The 25168-nt window shown below is 49.2% G+C and overlaps 2 protein-coding genes across 16 annotated transcripts; one reads left to right on the forward strand and one right to left on the reverse strand.

The window, feature by feature from the left end:
• Positions 1-277: 277 nt before the first annotated feature.
• On the reverse strand, positions 278-16207 carry LOC133166704 (inaD-like protein). Of its 11 annotated transcripts, XM_061296866.1 has the most exons (21): positions 16086-16207; positions 10704-10945; positions 9276-9410; positions 9023-9159; positions 8725-8923; positions 8520-8648; positions 8228-8455; positions 8033-8135; positions 7867-7955; positions 7533-7665; positions 7088-7171; positions 6111-6172; positions 5124-5288; positions 3224-3433; positions 2035-2211; positions 1560-1587; positions 1409-1466; positions 1271-1339; positions 1124-1195; positions 867-1044; positions 278-725 (listed from the first exon to the last, which is right to left on the reverse strand). In XM_061296866.1, the coding sequence occupies exons 2-21, from the start codon at positions 10932-10934 to the stop codon at positions 504-506; spliced, it is 2709 nt and encodes a 902-aa protein (XP_061152850.1). In that variant the 5' UTR covers positions 10935-10945; positions 16086-16207; the 3' UTR covers positions 278-503. The 11 variants fall into 11 exon arrangements, with proteins under 11 accessions (XP_061152850.1, XP_061152848.1, XP_061152854.1 ...); XM_061296864.1 differs by having other exon boundaries at positions 1409-1587; positions 8734-8923; XM_061296870.1 differs by lacking the exon at positions 2035-2211.
• A 28-nt stretch (positions 16208-16235) lies between these two features.
• tm2d1 (TM2 domain containing 1) lies at positions 16236-20892 on the forward strand. 5 transcript variants are annotated; one of them, XM_061296874.1, is made up of 6 exons: positions 16241-16572; positions 19254-19313; positions 19439-19547; positions 19624-19715; positions 20259-20342; positions 20440-20892. In XM_061296874.1, exons 1-6 carry the CDS (start codon positions 16338-16340, stop codon positions 20559-20561), a joined length of 702 nt encoding a protein of 233 aa, XP_061152858.1. In that variant the 5' UTR covers positions 16241-16337; the 3' UTR covers positions 20562-20892. The 5 variants fall into 5 exon arrangements, with proteins under 5 accessions (XP_061152863.1, XP_061152858.1, XP_061152860.1 ...); XM_061296876.1 differs by having other exon boundaries at positions 16252-16572; positions 20259-20332; XM_061296877.1 differs by having other exon boundaries at positions 16255-16519; positions 19240-19313.
• The last annotated feature ends 4276 nt before the right edge of the window (positions 20893-25168 follow it).

A 25168-nucleotide genomic window follows, 5' to 3' on the forward strand; every position in this document is an offset into this window, starting at 1 on the left:
AAGGAAATGTTTCCCGTTTCCTCACCTCTGTTACCAGGTGTTTGTGAGTTAAAACTCTGCTCTGATTCTCAGATACCCCTCACCGTGTTGCCGTTTTGATTACTTTATTTGGATGTATGCTTTCACCGATTCTTCAAGATGATATATTTGGTCAGAATGTTTGCCATTTGATGTGATCTCATAAGCTAAACATCTTTCATTAATCTGACCTGCAGGCACTGAAGTCATGGAGACTGTTATTCATAATAACAGTGTCGTATTTTATGAGACTCACTGATAGCAGTTTTTTAATGATTTATTTTTATTTTTTTAATGCTGTTAATAAATGCATTTGTTTTCAAAAAACATGTTTGGAATATCCATGCTTTACTACCTACTAAAGGCCAAAATCTTTTATGCAATGACCTTTACAGGTCGCTAATATTACTGCACACAAACACTACGTCCATCTGCTCCTGGTTCGGCCCTCCGGTCCAAATTTAGAACCCAGTTCGGCCCGCGAGTCAAGAAGTTTGCCCACTCCTGCTCTGGACGATGAAGACCACGGGACTGGTGGCTGATTTGATGGCGTCGACCGCCTCTTGGTGCGTGGCGCTTCGGAGATCCAAACCCGAGACCTGCCCACACGTTAAGCAGCTGTTAGAGCAAGCCTGGTGGGATGTCCGACCAAGAGATAGAGCGGCCTGAGGGTCGGATTGGGTCGGATTGTGTTGGTTGCTCGGCGGCTGTCGTGGCGCAGGGAAGGAAGAGAAGAATAAGGCTAATGGTGAGAGAAAAAGAGAGATGAAGAACACTCAAGAAAAAAAGACTAAAGTAGACACCAAAAGGAAAGCGAGGCAGCAGAGCGGCTGTGTGCGATTTGGTACCTGCAGGATCTTGTCTCCAGTCTTGAGGGCGCACGTGGCGTGGGCGGGGCTTCCACGCAGGACCTGCTTGATGAAGATTCCCTTCAGGTCTTCTCCGTTCCTCAGTTGCTTGATAACGTAATGGCCGCCCACGATGCTCAGGCCCAGCAACTCGCCTTCCTTGGCAGACACCTCCACCCTACGTGCTCGCACGCACATTACCTGCGTCACCCAAAGCTACATCCAACGTGGGACAAGAAAGAGGAGGCGGCCTTCACCTGCGGGGGGGGTCCCAGTGACTGATCCAAGGACTTTCCTCACCCTCGCCCTCTTCGCGCTCCGGAAGCCCCCTATACACGCACGCGGGCACGCAGGCACTGAGCAACATGACACGCGGTCACGGCGAGACTCCCGGCGTGAGTCACCTTCTGGTGATGGAGAATCCTCTGTAACTCCGCCACCTCCGCTTCTCCATGTCAATCATCCCACAAGACCTGCGAGGACAATCACGAGTGACGATGGGCGGGCACTTGCTAAAGCCGACGGGAAGGAGGAGGACTCACTCGACGTCCGTCCCGTTGACTTTCGAGTCTGCTTCCGCCTCTGTGTCGTCGTGCTGGCCTGGCATACACGCGGGCGAGTCGCATATTGAGTTTGCGCGCGAGGGCGTCCCAGTCAAATGTATCAAAGTGAAAGAAGGATCAAGCGCGTCACCGAGAAGTTGCCCGTCTTCTGTCTGAGTCTGAAAAGGAAACACAAGCGGGCCCATTAATTGGGACGACGACAGAATCGTGTGCTGGACGGTGGCGTCTTTTTTACGGCTTGCCTTTCACCGGCTGATTTTTTTGGCGCTTGGGTGGCCTGCTGAGGAAACCTCGCAGCTGCGATTAGAGTTAGCGTGAGGCGGTGGCGTGACTTTTGCAGCCGAAATCTGCGCTCTGCCCTTTTCCTTGCCTGCCCTGCACTCAACTGCCCGCTGCGCTAGCTAGCTGCTCGAAAACTCGCAATGCAAAATAACAGATGGAGAAGAAAATAAAACTCAAGGAAGAAACAGAAGAAAATCAAAACAAAGACATACAGCATGACCAAAGTCAGGAAGAAAAGTCTCATTTGTGTGATAGATGGAAGGAAATAAGAGCAAAGGTGCGGTAGGCTGCCAAGTGAGCACGTGTGAAATGTTGCCACTGGCCTGCTGAGCGGCGGCTGACGATGACGACGCCGTCTCGGTCACTGCCTCATCTTCGTCCACCGCCATCTCTCTGCCCTCCTCCTCTGGGTCAGAGGTCAGAGTTGGCGGATGGTCAGCAGTCCCGCCAAGGTCTACCCGCTCCTCCACTCCCGCTTGGCCAAAGTTGTGGGCCAAAACCTGCGGGGAGGTCATGTGAGCAACGTTGAAGGCAGCCAGCCGGACTGGCTGGTGCGGCAAACGCGCACGCTTGCTGTTTGGGCCCTTTGTTCCCGCGCATGCCTTAATAACACTCATGGCTCTCTATGGTGCCAACGCCACCCTCGTCGGCGGCTTTTACGGTGGTTTGGAGAGCAACTTTGATAATTTTTCATTTATCCAAAAGTTTTGTTGGAGCCACGTGTGTGAAAGTGACCGATCCGACCTCACACCGTCACATTTTTTGTGGAAATCTTGCAGCGTTGCTGTGCAACATGTGAAGGAAGCTAACAAACGTCATGCTACACAACCACTTCCTGCAATGACCTAATACTGCGGTAGTCATGGACCAGGATAGCAAGCACAGAGCCCCAACACCCCACTTAAGAGCGCCGCAACGTCGTAGAGCTGATGGAGCACTCTGCCGTGTCACAACATCTTGCTGACTCAGCAACAGCGCGCAGAGGACAAGGACAGACGAGGGGGATGAAGACCAAGAACAGGAGGGAGAAAAAAAGAAAAAGGCACTTTGACGGAAGGTGACAAGGACACAGGAATGGGAGAGGACCACTTCAGGATCGGAGCCTACTCAAGGGTGAGGTTCGAAAGACGACGATGAATGACAGAAATGAAAGGGGGAAGAAAAAAAGGAAAGCAATAAGGAAGCGAAATGAAGTATAGGAGGAAGAAAAAATGCAACAAGAAGCAAAGGAGAGCTGGAAAAGGGAAGAAAGGACAAGAAAAAAGGAGAACCAAAAGGGAGAAAAGAAAAGGAAAAAAGGATCGTGCAGAAGGAAAGAAAATATCAAAATAAAACGGAAGTAGGAAAAGGAAAAGTGGGACAGAGAAAGAAGGATTAAACGAGGAAGGAAGCAAAGGAAAAGAAAGCAGGACAGAGAAAAAAAGGAAAGGACAAAAGGGGAAGAATAGTCAAGGGGGGAACAGCAAAAGGAAGAGGAGGAAGGAGATGGACGCCGAAGCCCGAACGTCTCACCGCGAGGGGTTTGCACACGCCTAGCCGCACGGCGCCAGGGGGCGCTCCCTTGAGGACGCGCACGGCTTGCTCCAGGCTCAAGCCCTCCAGACAGACGCCGTTGACGGAGACCAGCTGGTCGCCGGGAAGCAGTGCGCCGGCGCGCTGGGCCACACCGCCCTCCGCCAGTGAGCGGATTACCATCACGCAGCCGCCTGGGTCCAAAGGATCCTGCAAAGACAACAGCCGTGAGGGCGCAGAGCTTCCATCCCACGAGCGGTCCGAGCCAGGTCGAGCTGGAAAACCGTCTGCCGCTCCTCAAGATCAAAGCCGACGACGGGCTTCCACCGCATTGAACACTGCAAAGGCGGTGGCACATGACCAGCATGGGGAGACAGAGATCGTTCAACATCAGCCCGCTTCAGAGAGGAAATCATCAAGGGTCTCTCTCACGTACAAAACGTTGAATGCCAAGAGTGAGTCAAAAGGCGCTACTCTCCTTCATATTGCCATACGTGTCACGGGAAGACTGTAAATGTTGTGGCAGACCAAATGCTTGCCGGCTTTGGGCGGCGCCCCGAGTGGCCCGTCACCTCTTGGCCGCTTCTCCTTATGACAAAGTGTCAAAAACCGCTCGACAACAAATGCTTTTATTTTCCTCAAGAACAGCGCTGCGATTTTAAATGGGGACCCATCCGATAAATAGCACGTCTTGAGAAATTACTGTCAAAAGATATTTTGGAATATCAAATAACAGAACGTGCAGGCAGGGCCCAACCAGGGCAACGTGGATTTTTGACAGGGGCCGTAGCCCCCCGGCCGCGTCTTAGCACCATCCCCGTTTTCTGCGAAACAACAAGAGAAATTGGCTGTGGTCGCTTGTGGATCATATTATCATGTCATGGAGATTGAGGCGTTAATGCGCGACATTTATGAGGAGAATGAAAGTTAACCAGAGGAGATTTCCACTTCAGCACAGGGCAAAGCAAAATGAAGCGATTGCTTCCAGAGAAGAGTCCGTTCACTCTGTCACCTCAAGAGGGAACGAATCAAAAGAGACCGTTTGCTTCAAAGGTAAATATCCGACAACCGCTTTGTCTCGCGGGCACTCACAAGTTTGGCGGCCAAGTATAAGGTGGAGGCAGCGAGCGGAGCCAGCCGGCGCCAAACCTTCGGCAGAGTAAAAGGGCAACGTGGAATCGAAGGTCAAGGCAGACGGCGGGCATCACGCACGCACGCGACGCTGGCCAGGCTACGCTTGGCTCGGCGTGCAAGCTTTTTGTATTTTTGGAGGCGGCGAGATGGCCACAGGTGATGACGCTCCGTCTACTGGAGCTTCTTCATCATTTTGGGAAGGCAGCTTTCTGCAAGAGCTTTTGCACGACAAAACTATTCCAAGCTATGTGGACTGGGGCTTTGTTTTGCACGCAAACGCACTTGTTCTTAGCCGGCTCGTAAAACACACGTCCATGCACAGAAATGATGTGTGCGGCCAACGTTGACGGCGCACTGCACGACACAAACATTGGCAACATCTGGCGGGTCATCAATCACTGCTCTGTCATTTGTAAAAAATATTTGATTTGGAATATTTGGAGCCCAACAGGGTCTCTAAACCATTGATGGATCTTCGATTTGATAACTAAAAGGAAAAGAGGACACAGAGCGTATGAAAGTCTCCGCTGACGTTTCGATCTCGGTCAGGAAGCCCCCCAGGCGGGCGGTGCACAAACACCACCCGGGACTTCACCTGGAGTTCGCTCCGCCCACTCAGTTTGGGGAAGGAGGGTGGAGGAGGAGCGGCGGGGTCTCGGAGGTGAAACAATGCCTCAAGACAAAGAGCTGAGAATGTGCGGTGAGGGGGGGAGGGGGTTGTGGTATCGTGGGAGTGGATAGTGATGTTGAATGGCGGCGCACTTACCTGATAGTCCAGGATGCTGAAGCCCAGGCCTCCTGCAGCCTCTTTGTGGAGCTCCAACACCTCCACCTCAGAAGACCACAGGGCCAGCTCGACACGTTCCTTCTCTTGGTTAGTGACTTCACCTGGCTCCTGCTCCTCCCTGAGCTCGGACAGCACGGCCGACACCTTCCGGCACATCACATGATGAAAATGGTTGGTGGCCCGGGCACTAATTTCAAATATAATTTCTAATTAACTGACTAATTTCAGTCAAGGAAAACGTTGACGTTTGACGTTGACGCCCGGACGGACGGACGGACGGACGTTGACGCCCGGACGGACGGACGTTGACGCCCGGACGGACGGACGTACGACGGACGTGCGGACGTGCGGGCGGGCGGGCGGGCGGGGATAGATAGATAGATAGATAGATAGATAGATAGATAGATAGATAGATAGATAGATAGATAGATAGATAGATAGATAGATAGATAGATAGATAGATAGATAGATAGATAGATAGATAGATAGATAGATAGATAGATAGATAGATAGATAGATAGATAGATAGATAGATAGATAGATAGATAGATAGATAGATAGATAGATAGATAGATAGATAGATAGATAGATAGATAGATAGATAGATAGATAGATAGATAGATAGATAGATAGATAGATAGATAGATAGATAGATAGATAGATAGATAGATAGATAGATAGATAGATAGATAGATAGATAGATAGATAGATAGATAGATAGATAGATAGATAGATAGATAGATAAATAAGAGCCACACTGGTCACAGCTAGAAAAGTGGCCAAGTTTAGGCTTTTGCAATTGTTCAGCCGGAGTATCCGTGGCACCAGTGTCTCATGCCGTTACGGCCATCAAAGACAACTGCACACATTATTTTGCAGTCAAGCATTTGGACAATTTTTTTTCCATCATACGTATGTCCAAAATTATGCCCGTCAAAAGAAAAAAACACAGCTGCTTTGTCTCACCAGTAGTTGATAGTTTGGACCCAGATTCCGCTGCCACTTGGTCTTCAGAGTCAGCTCAGCAGCTGCACAAACACACATGCTTTTGCATGCATACACAAATTGGCAAATAAAACATGCATGCACATATGTGGGTGTCGTGTCAAGCGTCGTCTCAGTGGCCGAGTGGTAGAGTGTCCGCCCTGAGACTGGAAGGTTGTGGATTCGAACCCCGGCCGGGTCATACCAAAGACTATAAAAACGGGACCCATTGGCACTCAGCATGAAGGGGTGGAAATGGGGGGTTATATCACCAAATGATTCCCGAGCGCGGCACCGCTACTGCTCACTGCTGCTCACTGCTCCCCTCTCCCCCAGGGGATGGATGAAAATCACACGGTGATTGGATAAAAGGAGAGGACAAATTTCACCACACCCAGATGTGTGTGTGATGGTCATTGGGACTTTTTTTTTTACTTTAAGGTAAGTGGCGGTTGCTATGGGAACTTGGGTGTCAAGCTGGTGTCTGTCGACTGCTGAGCTCACCGCAAGAACCGCTTTAGATTAAATTAGCATTGCTAAACGCGGCCAGGCTGTCATTAATCTTTGGCGTTGAGAAGAATATAAACGCTCGTACATCTGCACCGAGCCGTGCACTAATGGCTAGCTAGCTCACGCCAAACTAGGGATAGAAATACACACAAGCCTTCTTCCGGCAACAAACTGAAATGGAATCTCTCGCTCGTGAGTCAGCATATTTTGTTGCGCTGCTGCAATGTGTAGTGAGTCTCTAGGTGGCGCACCTCTGGACTTGGCCACCATCGTGCCAGAGAAGACTGAGGAGTTTTATTGAGACAAACGTAGTGCTTTGCTACTATCGCCTGGCTTTTGGGAGGGACAGGTGTCAGAACCAAGTAAGCGGACCGACTGCCAAACATTTTTGTGTGTGTTTGTTTTATTTTGCGTGCGTGTTAGCATATGATGCGTGTGCGTTTGCTCACCGCTGCTCGTACTGTGTGTATCCAAATGCGTAGTGTGAGTCTTGAACTCCAGTGACCTCGGCAGTGACCCACAAGAAGATTCCACTGAGACACACACATCAGAAATGACATTTAGACACCAATATACTAAGAACACACGCACACACACACAGACAGACACTCTGTAAACAAATGCAGAGGGATAACAGAAACAAATGAGCCTCACACAAAGTTCAAAACACACAAGCAAAAAACAAAAAAGTACAAGACTTCCAAGCATCATGAAGTTTCAGTCATTGAACCTCCGGCTACTCTGCAGTTTGATTGAACTCAGGCTCCCCCACCCACCCGTTTTTGACCATTTTACTTTGTCACTTATCTTTTTCCTTGTGGCCTGTTCCTGAAGTACTTTTCACATTGGCAATGACACAAAGCAAAGTTTAGGAAACAGCGGGCAATGAGCGACCTGCGTTGGAGGACCTTTGGAAGGCGACGGCGTTGTTCTTGCGGACCAGCGTGAGGAGCACGGTGCGGCCCGTCCGCTTCATGACCTCCACAACTTCCCTGCTGGTCAGACCGTGGAGGCTGACGCCATCCATCTGAACGGGCACAAGTTGAATTCCGTTTGCATGCGTCATCGTGCGGCCGTTTTGAGGCGGTCCCGCAACAAGCTGTTACGAGGCGCCACCGCGCGGCCGTTTTGAGGCGGTCCCGCAACGAGCTGTTACGAGGCGCCACCACACGGCCATGAGGGCGGCACTTCCCAAACAACGATGATGTGCCGGCGGAGCACTTCTTACGGCAATGAGTCGGTCTTGAACCCTTATGTTCCCGCTGTGATGGGCGGCGCTGCCCGGAACCACGTGCTTGATGAACATCCCCACCGCATCTGTCAGGAAGAGATGGACCCGGACGCTAATGTTACAGACTCCTCGTGTGAGGTCAGCTTTTTCAAAGTTTTTTTACCTTGACTGCTGAGGGGGTTGTGTCCGATGATGGAGATTCCGAGGCTTTGTCCGTCTTTCTTGGTGAGCGCAACCTCATGGATCTCGTAGCCATCCAGATTGGGCTGAAACGCACAAATGGGAAGCAAGAGAAGGAACGACCGAGCTTGGCGAGTAAGAATGAGGAGTCAAGAAGTAGGAAGCGGCACCCGCTTACCATACCGCTGCTCCGGCACTGAAGAAGCCGCATGGGAGCAACCGACACAGGGGCAGAGTCAGGCGGTGGCGGGGCTTTGGTTCTCCGAGTGCCCCGGTCCCTGGCAACTCGCAAGCTCACGTGACTCCCGCACCCCTGCAGCACCTGGACCACCTCATCGCTGCCAAGCCCGTTGGTGGGCGTGGCCCCGACGCGAAGGATGCGGTCGCCCGTGCGTAGACGCCCGTCCTGAGTGACGGGAGGACTGGGGGCTAGAAGAGGATGAGCGCAGAAGCGAGCGCTGCGGACGTACCCTGTCAGCGGCACCGCCCTCGACGAGCGTCCGGACCACCACGCCGTCGGTCTTCCCGCCCACAATACCGAAGCCCAAACCCGAACCGTCGTTGAGCAGCTGGATCTCCTCCACTTCGGCCCTCTCAGCCTTGGAGGGGGTCACGTTCGTTTGTCACAAGAGAGATGACGGCGATCGGGTGTTATGCCACGACGGCGTGTATTACGGCGTTTACGTCGTTAGCGGTGGCCGGTGGCGACAATGACGCCAGTGGCAGCATGTCCGTTGGGGGGCGGTCCCTGGCGACCGTCAAGTCTACCGTGCGGCCGGGCAGCTGCAGCAAAGCCAGCGCCTGATGCGGACTCACGCCCACCTCCAAGGGGCGGCCGTTTATCACCAATATCTGATCACGCAGCCGTCCATCCCTGCTGACGCAATGCTGTTAATCACGTGCGTGTCCCAAGACATGCTGCCTACCCTTCTGTTTTTGAGACGCGACGCTTGAATGGAAAGCTGAACGTCACCTGTCAGCGACGCTCCCGGGCTGGATGTGCTTGACGAAGGCGTCGGGACGGCCGCTTCCTGGGTGGAGGCTTGTCATGCTGAAACCCAAACCCCCCACGGCCGGACGTGTCAGACTCACGCGCTCACTGGGCCGACCCTAACGTTGGGACCCGACACACGCAAGCACGCACAAACAAACACACAATCGCACCCACAAGTTGATTTGTTTTTGTCACACAACCAGGTTGAGAGTTTGCGTGGTCGCCTACTCACCGCAGCGGCAGCCACGATCCACCGGTGCAGGCTGTCGGGCGAGGGTGGGGCACCAAGGGCAAGCGGGGCCTCCAAGGTGGGTGGGGCAGGGGAAAAGCTGACACTGCGGCCGCTCTCCTCCGGTGGCGTACTCAACTGGAAAGTGCAAAAGGAAGGAAGGAAGGAAGGAAGGAAGGAAGGAAGGAAGGAAGGAAGGAAGGAAGGAAGGAAGGAAGGAAGGAAGGAAGGAAGGAAGGAAGGAAGGAAGGAAGGAAGGAAGGAAGGAAGGAAGGAAGGAAGGAAGGAAGGAAGGAAGGAAGGAAGGAAGGAAGGAAGGAAGGAAGGAAGGAAGGAAGGAAGGAAGGAAGGAAGGAAGGAAGGAAGGAAGGAAGGAAGGAAGGAAGGAAGGAAGGAAGGAAGGAAGGAAGGAAGGCGTTACACCACAAGGGCAGGTGCTCACGATTCAAATCGCCTTTACCAATGATCCATGGAGAGTCGCTCACTCCTCACAGAGGATAAAGAATCCACACCATAGCCCCAAGAAGGGCTGAATGTTGTTGCAGTCAATGTTTGCATCATCTTGCAGTGCAGCAAGGGTTCAGATTACACAAACATGCATTAACAGACACTTGCGCGCATTCGCGCACGCACAGACACACGCACAGAGACACGCGCACACACACACACACACGCACGCACACTCCATCACACATTCACATGGCAAACACACGATCACTTGCAAAGCGTCTCACACATGCACACACAATCACAGTGTGCGTGTGGCAGTTGCAGTCACAAGCGCGTGTAAAAATCAATGCCTCGCTTACAGCTAATGTATGAATGACCTTTCCTCTCACTTTGCGTCGTCGGGCGGGTGGGCCGTTTGTCAAAGCGGGACGGCGGATATTAAAGTGTGATTGATCGGCGCCGGGGAGGCCGACCATAAATAAAACGCCGCCGACGCCTTCATAGACTTACGGTACGTCGAGTGGCTGACACTCGTCGTGACCTTGGCGCCACTTACAATATGAAGCCCGCTTGCCAGCCCGCCCGCCATTATCTTAATTTGGACGCGTCCTTGTTTATGGGCCCGCGCCCAATACGCAAAGACGCCCCTTGGCATTGTGGCAAAGTGATGTCACACAAAGTGGGCGCTCGTCGTGTGGAATCGCCATGCCACGTAACAGCCCTGATGTACGAATGAGCCGACTTTGGAGTTTTAGGAGGCATGTGCCATCTATTTTCTTTCTTTCTTTTTTGTTTTGCCTTGATATGCGAGTAAGAAATTGAGACACGTGCATTGTCCGTGAAGGATGGCGCCGAACCCACTTCGACTCAACAACTTTGGGTTGCTTTCATAAGACGCTCCATGCTAACAATGCTAAACAAGCGCAGTATCGCACACACAGTGTGGTCAGTGTGGTGTCATCGTGGGGTGCGGGTACGCACCTGCTCCTTGAGGTGGGCGACGGCGCGCTGCAGAGTGAGCACGTGCACAAAGAACGGACTGTCCAGCGTGTCCTGGAGTGCCGCCACGCGGCCCAGGTGGCGCCGCCACTCATCCTTCTGGGCCAACTTGGCCCGCAGACGCTCCAGGGCTGCCGACGCCCGCCGACGCTCGCCGGGCGAAATCGCTTGGAACGTTGGCCGGACTTGACTCGGGCCGGCCTCGTCCGGCATTCCGCACCGCCCTGAAAGAAAACTTGAAATTAACATAGGGTGACCAGGCGTCCCCTTTTTCCCGGACATGTCCTACTTTTGAGGCCTAAAAAAATGTCCGGGGGATTTTCAAAATTGTCTGGGTTTTGACTGCCTCAAACATAATACATATCTACAGTACATTGTCAATAGAATTGCCACCATTTCACTCAGTTCCAGGTTTTATTTTGTATCGTTCGCAAATAAGTCACGCCCTTCTCCTCAAATCTGGTCACTTTGCTGCAAAGTAGGGTGGGCTGGCCAGTCTACACCGAATGTTTACAAGCAATGTTGAAACGAAAACGCACATTCACGGATGTGTTGAAAATAAAAATTAGATAAATAAAGATGTTTTTCTCAAAACTTTACTTTGCACTCCACCATTCAGCTGCTCACAAAGAGATAGTTAATGCTGCGAGATCCATCCTTTTTTCAGAGCATTTAAAACAAGTGTTGCTCCTCTTGCATGTACTGAAAGCAGTAGCAGTAATGCTGCTGCTAGTACTAGTGCATCAGAGGCAGTAGTAGCATAAATGCACCTGTACCATCAGCAAGCACTGCTTCGCCTGTTCCTCCTCCCTCAACATGTGCTGCCTTAAAGCCCTTGTTCAGCTACCTAGTAACTTAAATGTTAATGCACCATCCCAGCCAATACTGGGTAGCTACTAGGGGTGTAACGATTCATCGATACACATTGCATAATCGATATAATGCTCTACGATTAATTGGCATCAATGCTAAACGTAAACATGGATTTATATCGCCGTGTTTGACCTCGGACATTAGACGCGACTTTATTTTGAAATCCAGTTCATTGTTGTTAGGGTGGTGCTCACTCTACTGCAAACCCTAACAATTGTTGCTTGCTTCCTCTTTCCGGGAGCAGTGGCGCGGCGGCGTGTTGTGAGCAGAGCAGGCACGTGAAAGGGGAGTCGACAACTAGTACGCGGCTCCTGGGCTGGTGCTATGGCTAGTGTCCAAAAAGACGAGGAAATTTGCTCCACTTTTGGCTTCAAGTCATTCGTTTGGAAGCACTTTGGATTCCAAAGAAAAGATGGCTCAACGGACAAGATACGTGCAGTTTGTAAATCCTGCCATGCGGTGATCAAATATTCAGGGAGCACAAATCTCGCCGCACATTTAAAGAAAAAACACGACATCAAAGTTCAGTGTTAAAATAAGCACTTTGTATACAACAATACTCTTGTAATTTCCTAAATAAAGAGTTTGCAGTACCATGTTGATTTTGCATATGAATTGTTATAAATCAGGATATTGTTCTATATTTTTTATTTAAAAAAAATAAAAATATCGATCGTAGAGCACTATATCGTAATATATCGTGAATGAATCGCAGCAGGCTTTAAGATATCGGCAAATATCGTATTGTAGTTCTTTGTATCGATATGATATCGTATCGTGACAAAACCCGCGATTTACACCCCTAGTAGCTACCCAAAGCGTGCATTTGGTGCAACATTCAGGTCATTCAATCCTGCCTGGTACCGCTCACGACCATGGCTGGAGTACTCTGTTGTGCGGGACGCATGCTTCTGTTTCCCCTGTCGGAAATTCAAGATTCAAGAGTTTTTATTCGCCATGTTTGAGCGTACCAAACAAGGAATTTCACTTCGGTAAAATCACACCCTCTGTTCAACATTTAGGTGACTAACAACACTCAGGACATGTGAATAATGGCAAAAACAGTGTAGACAAATTCAAAAAGGTGTGAAGAGCAGGATGTTATTGCACAGTAATGACTCTGAGACACTATGAGTGGTGTGAGTTCATCAGAGCAACAGCCTGGGGGAAGAAGCTGTCTCTGTGTCTGCTGGTTTTGGCGTACCAAGCTCTATAATATGGTAGCTCTGCTAATGAGAGGAATTTTGTTTTTCCTCTTACTGGTTTTAACAATTGGAAAGCAGCACTCGAACGAGACAAGGGGGTACAGAGGCATATGTCTAGCCACGACCATGTGCACTCTTCCACCACCTGGACTCAGCACAAAAGCAGAGAGGCTACAGGGGGTACTGTTGACTCTCTGTTGGTTGGTAAAACCCAACTTGAAAAAAAATCATTATGTCAAGAGTGTGGGCAGTGCTATTAAGTTTCTCTCTGTGAATGAGTTGGGGCTCCGTGGGACTGCAGAAACTTTGAGACATGATGCGGGTGGTGATGATGTTGCTTCAGGGCTTTTTCTGAAACTCATGGAGTATACATTAGAGAAGGATGAGAAGCTAGCAAGCATTGCTAAGGGTATCCCAAAGAATGCAAAATACACATCTAAGGATATCCAAAATGAAATGATCCAAACACTGGCAGACATGGTGCTTGCAGAGGTCAGGAAAAAATATGAAAATGCTGATTGTTTGTGCCTTCTTGTTTTTATTTTGTGTTGTTTGCTTGTATGTATGTCGTATGTACTGTCTTGTCACCGTGGGATAGTGGAAACGTAATTTCAATTTCTTTGTGTGTCTTGGCATGTGAAGAGATTGACAATAAAGCTGACTTTGACTTTGATTTTGATTCTGCAGGGTTTTGCCTCAAAAGTGATGGGACCAGGGACAGGTGCAATGTGGAAACTTTGTCTGTGATGATTAGATTTGTCAGCAATTCCATGCCAGAGGAACATCTTATTGGGTTGATTGACTTGGATCAACTTGATGCAGAGTACATCACGTCTGAAATACTGACACACCTTTCTGATGCTGGCTACAGTGCTGACAACATACTTAGCCAGTGTTATGATGGAGCTTCTGTGATGAGTGGGATAAGAGGTGGTGTACAAGCTCTGCTGCAAAACAAGATTGCTAGGCATATCCCATACATCCACTGCTACAACCATCAACTGCACTTAGTGGTTGTGCATGCCATACAGTGAACCATGTGCAAAGAGATTTTTTTAACCTCTCTAGTTCATTGTACAAGTTTTTTCAGCACCACTATGTGTCTGAGGAATATAAAGCACCTAACCTTAAAAGACTGCTCGAAATCCAATGGACAAGCCACTATGAAGTGACAAGGTGCATTGTTGACAATCAAGACCATATTCAGGGCTCGAAACTAACGATTGCCCGATTGCCCGGGGCAAGTAGCGATGGCAGACGGGCAAGTAGAATTTTTCCTCACTTGCCCGAACTTGCCCTGCCATAATACCATGTTTTCAAGCTGTAAAAAGACGATTTTGTGCATAATTTCTCGCAACTTCTGCCGCTTCTGGTCCGACATTTTGTTTTCTAGGGAGCAGTTAGTTTCTCGTGTAAGTCTGCAATACATTGATAACGGCAAAGCGCTTCGTAATTAAATGCATGCTCCCTCACCCGTCCCTGGCTCTTCTGCGCCTGCGCACCAGCAGAGCTTGTTTCCGTGTCGGGCAAGTAAAAATCCACTCCAAAAAACTTCGGGCAAGTAAAATTTTGTTTCGGGCAAGTAAAATTTTCTCCAACTTGCCCGAGGGCAACTTGGGCAAAAAATAAGCTTCGAGCCCTGCATATTGTCAGTATCCTATCTGAGATGACAGAGGATGATAGTGCTGCTGTTGACCTGTGCATCGAGGCATCGGGCCTGCTGTGTCAAATTTTGAGGCATCACTTCTTTGAGACTGGAAAGTTTCTAGTGCTGGGGCTTGGTGTCTTGAAACCAGCAAATGCAATTCTACAGTCTCAGTCTGTGGATTTGTGCAGTGCTTCTGAGGTTGTTGGTGCAGCACTGGAGTCCTTAAAAAGCCTCCGTGAAGATGAGGATTGGGGAGAGTCATCTCAGGCAGCTGCTGGGAATGATGCACCGCCTCCAAAGAGAAGGAGGACAATGAGCAAATGTCTTGGTCAAAGTGTTGTGCTCTCAACTGTGGGCCATACAGACTCGGACAATCCAACCATTTCCCCCTCTCAGTCTCTGAAAAGATCTCTGCTCAACATCCTTGACAGGGCCATTTCAGAAATGGAGAATAGATTTTCTCAGAAGAACGTTGAGCTGATGAGAGCCATATCTAGTCTTGCACCCAAATCCAGCACATTTCTAGATTCAACCGGGTTGCATCCTCTGTCTGCGCTGGCTGGCACTGAGGCAGATGATCTAAAAAATGAAATTCTTGTGGCAAAACAGATGTTGCTCAAGAAATGTCCAAATGAAACAGACCTATGCACTGTCTGTAAACACCTACAGGAGTACAAGGAAGCTTTTCCTGAGTTGCATAAATTGTATGTAACAGCCCTGGTAATTGGTGTGTCTTCAGCATCGTGTGAGCGTTCCTTGTGTGCCCAGAAAACACAAACAGTGATAAAAACGTGTAAAAAACAACAACAACAAAAACTAAAAAAAACATCCCCCCTTCACATTTCTGACTGCCCCCTCTTATGTGCATTCCTAGAATGCCCTGATTGCTATACAGACACCATGTGATTTGTGTCATAACATGATACCCTCTCTTTTTCAGAAACCCAAATCTGGTCACCCTAAATTAACACTAACATTCTGTGATTCAGAACGTTTTTTTGTTTTTTTTTGCTAGTGTGATAGCAATGTGCTTTCGCCCAAACAATGACGTGCACTTTTCAACAAGGAAAGCGCGCACGCCGCCCAGGTTCACCATCACGGAAGTGAAAACTGGGAAGGTCGACTGGTGGCAAGCAGGGCCGAGTGGCCAAAAGATTTAACTTCGTAGTGCTCGTCAACATCAAAAGTCCACTGTAGTGCATAGTTTATACTCTACTGTATTGATTGAATTTACTGTATCGTCTTTTATGTTTATTTTCTTCTTCTTTTTTTTTTAGATGGGCGGGGTCACTACAAATCAACAGGTGCATAAAAGCCCCCACGACATGGACTAAAGTCACAAGAAAACACAACGCGAACAAACAAAGTTATCAATTCGGGCAATGTGTTCACTGGTGTGAAAGGTGGAAAGGAAAGAAAGCGAAGTTAGTGTCGTCTCCCAACTACGTAAGCAACCCGTTAGCATGCGAACTCTCTCAAGCCCTCTCTCGACGCACCGGCCCCCACCCCCCAAAATTCTCCGACTCGTTTCGTGTTTTTCTCTGTAGGCACTCGCGCTACCTGGCCATTCAGACAACATTGAAGAGAAACGACGAGTAATTTCAGAATATTTAGATTTGGAAATTATGTGAAACTTACTTGAAGCGGCTTCACTTGGACGACAGTATCACTTTAAATGCTGCATTCAACTGCTGTGGGAAACACCGCTACTTTTCCAAATCCTCCACAACAACGCCACTACACGCGTTGCTTACCCCCCCCCCCCCACCCCCCCACCCCCCAATTTGTATGATAATGTGAAACATTATCATTTGGCTCGAACCTTCAGAGACATTTGGTCACTTGTTAGTTTGAACTGTTCTGAAATGTTGCCCGTGAAGAACAGGAAAAATGCTTTTCCCCCTCGTAGCCTTGAATGCGGCGCTTGGTGACATCACAGCCGCCATGTCGCGGTGGTTGCACTCAGGCTTCTGGACAATTTTGTTGTTTTTCTTGTGCTGTGCGTCTTTTCGGCGGACGATTGTCGCGACGGCGGAGGAGGCGGGCAGCTGCCACAACCTGAGACTCGGTCAATATCCTTGCCTTGACTCGCTCTCCTCGTCTGGATGTGAAGCTATTGCTAAGGGCGAGTAGATCACTAGATCACTTCGCTGCCGGTTGTAAGCAGACAAAAATAGACAACTAGAAAACAAAAAATGTCGCGGTGCTTTAGTGTGACTGGGCGTCAACTGATGAGCGTAATAATAGTATAGAAGGAATGGAAGGTGATCAACAATCTGGAAGTATCAAACCTGCTTATCTGATCTAAAAGGATAGGAGTGCCATTCATTGTGATGTCACATCATGTTTGCATTCTGTGCTGGAAATTTTCAATACCCTCCTGGACCCTTCGCTGTGACATCACGCGTCACTTCCGAGTAAGAAACGAATGTCAACGAACAAAAAGAAAAAAAGCATGTCAATGAATATGGCATTTAAATTGGGTTGACTTAAAACAGTGGCCTTTTTCCTCTACCAGTGTAGTTTGAATTCGGGAAGACCGCGACAAAAATGAGATCACAGAAGACTGCAGTAGATGGAAAACTCTGTCCTGGTCGATGTCATCAAAAGGCTAGGATTAGGATACAAGCATCGGTCTTGCTGAGTGTTGATTTTCTTTTGGTCTGCCTGAGCTGTAATAAATAATGAAAATCCACAGCAATGAAAGACGATTCAAGTTCTGTTTTGATTCATAAAATTCATCAGGAAATTGGCAAACAACAAAAAACTAATCAATCTGTTTTCATAGAGGATGACAGAAATCAGCCTTGCCAGTATATAGACTTTAAATTTAAACTACCGTAATTTTCGGACTATAAATCGCGTTTTTCTTTTATAGTTTGGGTGGGGGGGCGACTTATATATGTTTTTTGAAAAAAAAAAAGTGAAACCGCGATGTAGCAAGGGATTACTTTAATTTTAATTTCAAATGACGACAGCAGCGTGACGTCGCGTCAGCAGCAGCTCCGTCGAGTCAATCTTTGTCCTTTATGTAAACAAGCGCCGCGCTGCTGATGCAGCGTCGCGCTGCCTCGTCGTTATTCCACAGATCTACTATATAACTATATTGTAGCGTTAACAAAGTTCAAGCAAAGACGTGCGTTTGGTAAACGGCTCTTTATTTAACAAAACAAACTTACAGGCGTGTGGCGGCGTGGACTTCCAGCCACGGAAGTGGAAGAGAGCTCCATAGAATAGGACCGGGCGTGCGTAAAAGCCATGACCGAGGCCCATCCACCGTCCTCGGACAGCCACCCAGCTGAGCGCCGGCCCTCGACTTCCAGCCACGGAAGTGGAAGAGAGCGCCATAGAATAGGACCGGGCGTGCGTAAAAGCCATGACCGAGCCCCATCCACCGTCCTCGGACAGCCACCCGGCTGAGCGCCGGCCCTCGACTTCCAGCCACGGAAGTGGAAGAGAGCTCCATAGAATAGGACCGGGCGTGCGTAAAAGCCATGACCGAGCCCCATCCACCGTCCTCGGACAGCCACCCGGCCGAGCGCCGGCGCCCGACTTCAATCCACGGAAGTGAAAGAGAGCTCCGTCGAGTCGATCTTTGTCCTTTATGTAAACAACCGCCGCGCTACTGACGCGACATCGCACTGCTGACGCGCGACGTCGCGCTGCTGACGCGCGACCGCGACGTCGCGCGTCACTCGACGAAGCTCTCTTTCACTTCCGTGGATTGAAGTCGGGCGCCGGCGCTCGGCCGGGTGGCTGTCCGAGGACGGTGGATGGGGCTCGGTCATGGCTTTTACGCACGCCAGGTCCTATTCTATGGAGCTGTCTTTCACCTCCGTGGATGGAAGTCGAGGGCCGGCGCTCAGCCGGGTGGCTGTCCGAGGACGGTGGATGGAGCTCGGTCATGGCTTTTACGCACGCCTGGTCCTATTCTATGGAGCTCTCTTCCACTTCCGTGGCTGGAAGTCCACGCCGCCACACGCCTGTAAGTTTGTTTTGTTAAATAAAGAGCCGTTTACCAAACCCACGTCTTTCCTCGAACTTTGTTAACACTACAATATAGTTATATAGTAGATCTGTGGAATAACGACGAGGCTGACGTCAGGGCGCACACGCGGCGATGTTGACAAAGGACGAGCAATTTGATCGATGGATTTAATGATTTAGAGTGCAGAGATTGTTTGATAACATTATTGCTTATAAAATAGTTATTTGATATATAATTTATATATCGTTATATGGGCCTGTGGAATATTTTGAAGTGCAAGGGCCGTCAGCGGCGCGCACGCATTGTTGACAAAGGACGATTGATGGATTTAATGAATTGGAGTGACGCAGATGGTTTTATTAACGTGTTATTTATGCCATAGTTTTTTGAATAACTCTGAATTTTACATCAGGGCCGTTCTCAGCTCTTAGTTTGTGTTTATGTCACGTTAGCATACCTATCGTTTATTCTGTTGTTGCTCGTTCATGACTGTTCTTGGTGTTGGATTTTGTCGAATAAATTGCCCCCCAAAATGCGACTTATACTCCGGAGCGACTTATATATGGTTTTTTTTCACTTTTTTGGGCATTTTATGGCTGGTGCGACTTATACTCCGGTGCGACTTATAGTCCGAAAATTACGGTAGGTCTCTGACGATTAGTTGTCGAGTAATCGATGAATTGTGGTGCCTCTCTCAGATGCTCCAGTTCATGTTATGCCACCGAGCAAGCTGTGTAAGGATGATTTTAATTTTTGATATCATGGGCTGTAAAGTCCTGAAAAATGTTCCTTGACTGCGCCGACATATTTGTGTATAGATCCCAAGATCGACGAGGTCACTCAGGAACCGCAAAACTGTCGTGATGCCTGCACCTGGGGTCGGTGGCGCCCGCACGCGCTCGCCATTTTTTACGGGACGCGTCGTTGCTGCAGAGCGCGCCCGAGAGGCCGCGCACTCCCGATTTTCTAACGAGAGCGTGTGTGCGTGTGTGCGTGCATGTAGTGGAGTGTCTTCCAGCTCCAAACGTCACCTGCCGGCTTCCCAACGGGACGCAATTTCGCTTCAGCGGGGAGGAGGTGGGCTTTAATAAAACCATTCCCTGTAGGAACGTGTGAGTACACGCACACACAAGAGGCCAAGCGCAAGCGGTCGGAAGACTCGAGCCAACGCCACTTTCGTGCTTTCAGGAGCGGCTACTCGTACAAAGTGGCTGTGGCCTTGTCACTTTTCCTGGGCTGGCTGGGCGCCGACCGCTTCTACCTCGGCTATCCCGCACTCGGTACGCACACTTGGCATTACACATCGGGCACATATTTTGATCTTGATTTCATGAGATTTTGTTTCCCCAAATCCTCATTCTATTTTTTGGGCTTTTTGGTTATTCTTTCTAAAAAAACAGAGGCAACTAAAGCATGACTTCCAAGGCAAGACGGTTTATTGATGACATTGTAATTGATTAATTACTCGCCACTTGGGCTTGCAGTCTCTTTTTCTGCCATGCGAGCGCTCAAGTCGCAAATCCGATTGCAACAAAGACCCGACAAACGTGCGGCTTGATTGCTTCAACTTTTCATGATTCGTAAAACAGTCTTACGGAAACGTGCGGACTGACACTGTAGAAATAAATCCAAAATCATCGTATCAAAAAAATAACTGCTTGTCCGAGACAAAACTTTTGGGTTTTTGCAGTGTCAATTACAATTCCATTCATTGTCGGGCGGCAGGCGCGACGCGCTTGCACGAGTCCCACTCGCCACGCCGAATCGGTCCGCGCATGAAAAAATGCGGCGCCGTGTGAAACGCTTTGTTGCATTTGCCTCAGGCGTGCTCAAGTTCTGCACAGTGGGTTTCTGCGGTATCGGCACACTGGTGGACTTCATCCTCATCGCTGTGCAGGTCAGTGGAGGTCGGCCAACACCTTCGCCCACTATGTTCGCTTCACATGCTAACAGCTGCGCAGACGGTAGCACGCTGACTCGTGTGTGCCGTGCGTTGCCATTCAGATAGTGGGGCCGGCGGACGGCTCCGACTACATCGTGGACTACTACGGGGCCCGCCTCAGCCGCCTGGCCATCAGCGAGCACACGTACAGGAAGCCGCACCTGGCCCCGTGACGCCAAAGTGAGACGCAACTGCAGTGTTTGCAGCAGCGTCGGCGGGCGCGTCGGCTCTGCGCTCTTCATGCCCTTTTTGCTTCATCTGGCTGCTCGGCGTGTGACATCGCAGCACTACATCCATTCTCCACGGCGACCACTCTGACGAATGACAGCGTGACGACCAACGCGGTGGGCGCGTTTGTTTTTTCTTAGCTTGCATGGCAGCGTTGAAATTTTCGCGGCACAAGGAATGTGCTTGAAGCATCGCCATTGACACCAGAAGGATGCCACGTTGGACCCATGACACAAGTACATTGTCGTTGTCAAGTCTGTCAATAAAGTTGTTTTGTTGGGAACTTCCCAAGACGTCCAAGTCCAATCTATGGGTGGCGAGAAGGGCTCACGCCAGAATCGAGCAACGTCTCGGCTGGCCGCCGACGGCCGCGCATTTTGATACAATCCTGGGAAAAAATTAGCCTGAGCCGTGTTCAGAGGTGTCACGATTTGCAACGCATGCCATGACATTGCTCATTCACCGGGGGCGGGTCAGATTCCTCACAGTGAGAAGCCGACAAAGACCAGCGTCTCCTTAGCCACTTGGACTTCAGTTCTGCCTTCAACACCATTGTGCCACAACGTCTCATCAGCAAACTTGACAAGCTGGGCCTCAGTACCTACCTCTGCAACTGGCTACTGGACTTCCTCTGTCAGAGGACACAGGTGGTACGTGTTGGAGACAAAATCTCCGCCAGCATCACGCTGAGCACAGGGCCCCCCCAAGGCTGCGTGGTCAGTCCGCTGCTCTTCACCCTCCTGACGCATGACTGCACTGCAACCTACAGCGACAACCGCATAGTGAAGTTTGCTGACGACACGACTCTGTTGGGTCTCATCACCAAGGGAGACGAGACTCAATACAGCCTGGAGGTTGACCTTCTGACCACGTGGTGCAGGGACAACAACCTCCTGCTGAACGTCGACAAGACTAAGGAGATTGTTGTTGACTTCCGGAAGGGTCACACCCAACACCTGCCGCTGACCACCGACGGTGCTGTGGTGGAGAGAGTGAGCAGCGCCAGGTTCCTGGGGGTGCACATCAGTGAGGATCTCTCCTGGTCCACCAACACCGCATCACTGGCGAAGAAGGCCCAGCGCCGCCTGTACTTCCTGCGGAAACTCAGGCGAGCGAGCGCTCCTCCGGCCGTCATGACTACATTTTACCGCGGCACCATTGAGAGCGTCCTCTCCAGCTGTATTGCTGTTTGGGGTGGCAGCTGCACTGACTACAACTTGAAGGCCCTGCAGCGCATAGTGAACACGGCTGGTAAGATTATTGGTGCTTCACTCCTCTCCTTGAAAGACATTTACACCTCCCATGTCACCCGCAAGGCGACCACGATTGTGAGTGATGTGAGTCACCCCGCTCACTCTTTGTTTGATTTTCTGCCCTCTGGGAAGAGGTACAGGAGCCTGCGCTCCCGCACCACCAGACTCACCAACAGCTTCATACTCCAGGCTGTTAGGATCCTGAACCCGCTCCCCCTTTCTGCGTAGCGTCCTGTACTTTGCGCTATGCTTACTGTCTGCTGTATGCACACTGGCTCAGTTTTATTTATTCGGTTATTTGTTGATTATTTATTCATCACTCATATTATTTATTTATTATTTATTGTTTGTGCCTTCTTGTTTTTATATTGTGTCGTCTACTTGTATGTCTTTCGTGTACTATGTCTCGTCACAGTGGGATAGAGGAAACGGAATTTCGGTTTCTTTGTGTGTCTTGACATATGAAGGGATTGACAATAAAGCAGACTTTGACTTTGGCAGTGGCATTTTCCCCCAAATATGGTCAACTCAAACGTGTTTGCCTCGCTGAGCTACTACATTGTCATCTTTTGACCAAAAGAGAAAAGAAGGGACTCTACATCTACTTTTAACATTTTTGATTTACCGTTTTTTTCCGTGTATAGTGCGCCCCCATGTATAATACGCACCCTAAAAATGGCATGCTGATGCTGGAAAAAAGCTTGTACCCATGTATAATACGCACCCAATTTTTATGAATTTTTTAAAAAAAAAAATTATTTTTTATTTTTTTAAGTCCCAATGATCGTCACACACGCAGGGAGGCAATGGGTCCCATTTTTATAGTCTTTGGTATGGTCTTAACTAGGCTGGATGTAATTCTTTTTTGTTGGCGTTGATTTCTCCGACTGCCCGTAAACGCACCACCGCGCTCCGTGCGCGCACGGGAAAGAGGCGGCTCTGTATGGGAGAGACGTTGAAGAGGAATAAAAACACCCTTGGAAACCAAAACTTGCCCCTCGTCGTGACTCGGAGCTGCAACAAATGTTTCGGATTTGTGTAGGGTACATTGTGACAGACAGCAAACGAGCAGGTGATTGAGCAAGCCTTGTCTGATACGAGAGCATTGCGGTCGCATGGAGCGTGTTTGAAGTGAACAGCAGAGAAGAAAGGAACAAGGCAAAGTGTTGTGAAATAAAATGCACAGAACTAGAGATGCACCGATCCGATATCTGGATCGGATATCGGCCCCGATATCAACAAAATAGATGGATCGGGTATCGGAAAATACAGCCGATCTGTGAGCCGATACTTTCCTTAATCTATTGGGACGCGGGCTACGTCATACGTCAGCAGCACGTGTGCCGCATGCCACGAGAGTTTTCTAAACAAACGCAAACATGGAGCGAACGTTCGCTTCTCTTCCCCGGGTTGCTAAGCGGACGTCAAACCCTGCGCGTTCGCTTCTCTTCGGGTTGCTAATGGGACGTCAAAGGCTGCGTGTTCGCTTCTCTCCCGAATGGGGGGGGGGGAGGCTAATCGGATGTCAAACGCTGCGTGTTCGCTTCTCTTCCGGGGGGTGTTAATGGGACGTCAAACGCTTTGTGTGGCGGGCTCCATCTAGTGTGGAAACTGAGAAGCTGAGCTCAAGCTTCTTGTGCGGGCCATATTCAATTATTTTTTCAGAATTTGCTGCGGGCCAATAAAAACTGGACCGTTAGTTTGGACACCCCTAATTTAGAGCAAAGAACTGTGTAGTCTGCCTGATGCCATTGCCTTTGGTCTTTTCTGTTCCACATGTAGAGTTATGTAGCTTGTTAAGTCAACCATAATATCGGATCGGTATCGGGTATCGACCGATACGCAAAGCCACGGCATCGGTATCGGTATCGGAACTGAAAAAGTCGGATCGGTGCATCTCTACACAGAACGGATGCGCAAGACACGTCAGCTATATAAAGAGCGAGAGTTGTTTTCTTCCTATTAGTTTCAATTCACAGTTTAATTAGCAGTTTCAATCAGCAAATAACAAAATGCGTATTACAGGTAATATTTTATTTCACAACACTTTGCCTTGTTCCTTTGGTCTCTGCTAGAGATGCACCGATCCGATATCTGGATCGGATATCGGCCCCGATATCAACAAAATAGATGGATCGGGTATCGGAAAATGCAGCCGATCTGTGAGCCGATACTTTCCTTAATCTATTAGGACGCGGGCTACGTCATACGTCAGCAGCACGTGTGCCGCATGCCACGAGAGTTTTCTAAACAAACGCAAACATGGAGCGAACGTTCGCTTCTCTTCCCCGGGTTGCTAAGCGGACGTCAAACCCTGCGCGTTCGCTTCTCTTCGGGTTGCTAATGGGACGTCAAAGGCTGCGCGTTCGCTTCTCTCCCGAATGGGGGGGGGAGGCTAATCGGATGTCAAACGCTGCGTGTTCGCTTCTCTTCCGGGGGGGTGTTAATGGGACGTTAAACGCTTTGTGTGGCGGGCTCCATCTAGTGTGGAAACTGAGAAGCTGAGCTCAAGCTTCTTGTGCGGGCCATATTCAATTATGTTTTCAGAATTTGCTGCGGGCCAATAAAAACTGGACCGTTAGTTTGGACTTATTATTTGATTTATTTATATATATATATATTTTTTTAAGTCCCAATGATCGTCACACACCCAGGGAGGCAATGGGTCCCATTTTTATAGTCTTTGGTATGGTCTTAACTAGGCTGGATGTAATTTTCGGGAAAGAGGCGGCTCTGTATGGGAGAGACGTTGAAGAGGAATAAAAACACCCTTGGAAACCAAAACTTGCCCCTCGTCGTGACTCGGAGCCGCAACAAATGTTTCGGATTTGTGTAGGGTACATTGTGAGACAGCAAACGAGCAGGTGATCGAGCAAGCCTTGTCTGATACGAGAGCATTGCGGTCGCATGGAGCGTGTTTGAAGTGAACAGCAGAGAAGAAAGGAACAAGGCAAAGTGTTGTGAAATAAAATGCACAGAACGGATGCGCAAGACACGTCAGCTATATAAAGAGCGAGAGTTGTTTTCTTCCTATTAGTTTCAATTCACAGTTTAATTAGCAGTTTCAAAAAAAAAAAAAAAAAATTAAAAAAAATTCATAAAAATTGGGTGCGTATTATACATGGGTACAAGCTTTTTTCCAGCATCAGCATGCCATTTTTAGGGTGCGTATTATACATGGGGGCGCACTATAGACGGAAAAAAACGGTAGATTCGAATCCCTTTGTCTGTGTGTTCTGTGTATGTGCGTAATCTCTGTAAAAGTTTGTGTCAGTCTGTTGTCGTTCATCTGAGCTCTGTGTGCGCACTT

This window comes from Syngnathus typhle, linkage group LG14 (genome assembly GCF_033458585.1).
Source record: "Syngnathus typhle isolate RoL2023-S1 ecotype Sweden linkage group LG14, RoL_Styp_1.0, whole genome shotgun sequence".
NCBI lineage: Eukaryota > Metazoa > Chordata > Actinopteri > Syngnathiformes > Syngnathidae > Syngnathus > Syngnathus typhle.

What these genes read in the sequence shown, in the direction of transcription:
- tm2d1 (XM_061296874.1), top strand. Translation starts at nt 16,338, where the DNA reads ATGCTTTTCCCCCTCGTAGCCTTGAATGCGGCGCTTGGTGACATCACA. An exon ending in ATGTGAAGCTATTGCTAAGG is followed by an intron (nt 16,573 to 19,253) that starts GCGAGTAGATCA and finishes ATTTGTGTATAG; the next exon opens with ATCCCAAGATCGACGAGGTC. An exon ending in ACCATTCCCTGTAGGAACGT is followed by an intron (nt 19,548 to 19,623) that starts GTGAGTACACGC and finishes TCGTGCTTTCAG; the next exon opens with GAGCGGCTACTCGTACAAAG.
- LOC133166704 (XM_061296863.1), bottom strand. Translation starts at nt 10,934, where the DNA reads ATGCCGGACGAGGCCGGCCCGAGTCAAGTCCGGCCAACGTTCCAAGCG. An exon ending in CAACCCCCTCAGCAGTCAAG is followed by an intron (nt 7,956 to 8,032) that starts GTAAAAAAACTT and finishes TCTTCCTGACAG; the next exon opens with ATGCGGTGGGGATGTTCATC. An exon ending in GTCAACGGGACGGACGTCGA is followed by an intron (nt 1,340 to 1,408) that starts GTGAGTCCTCCT and finishes TTGTCCTCGCAG; the next exon opens with GTCTTGTGGGATGATTGACA.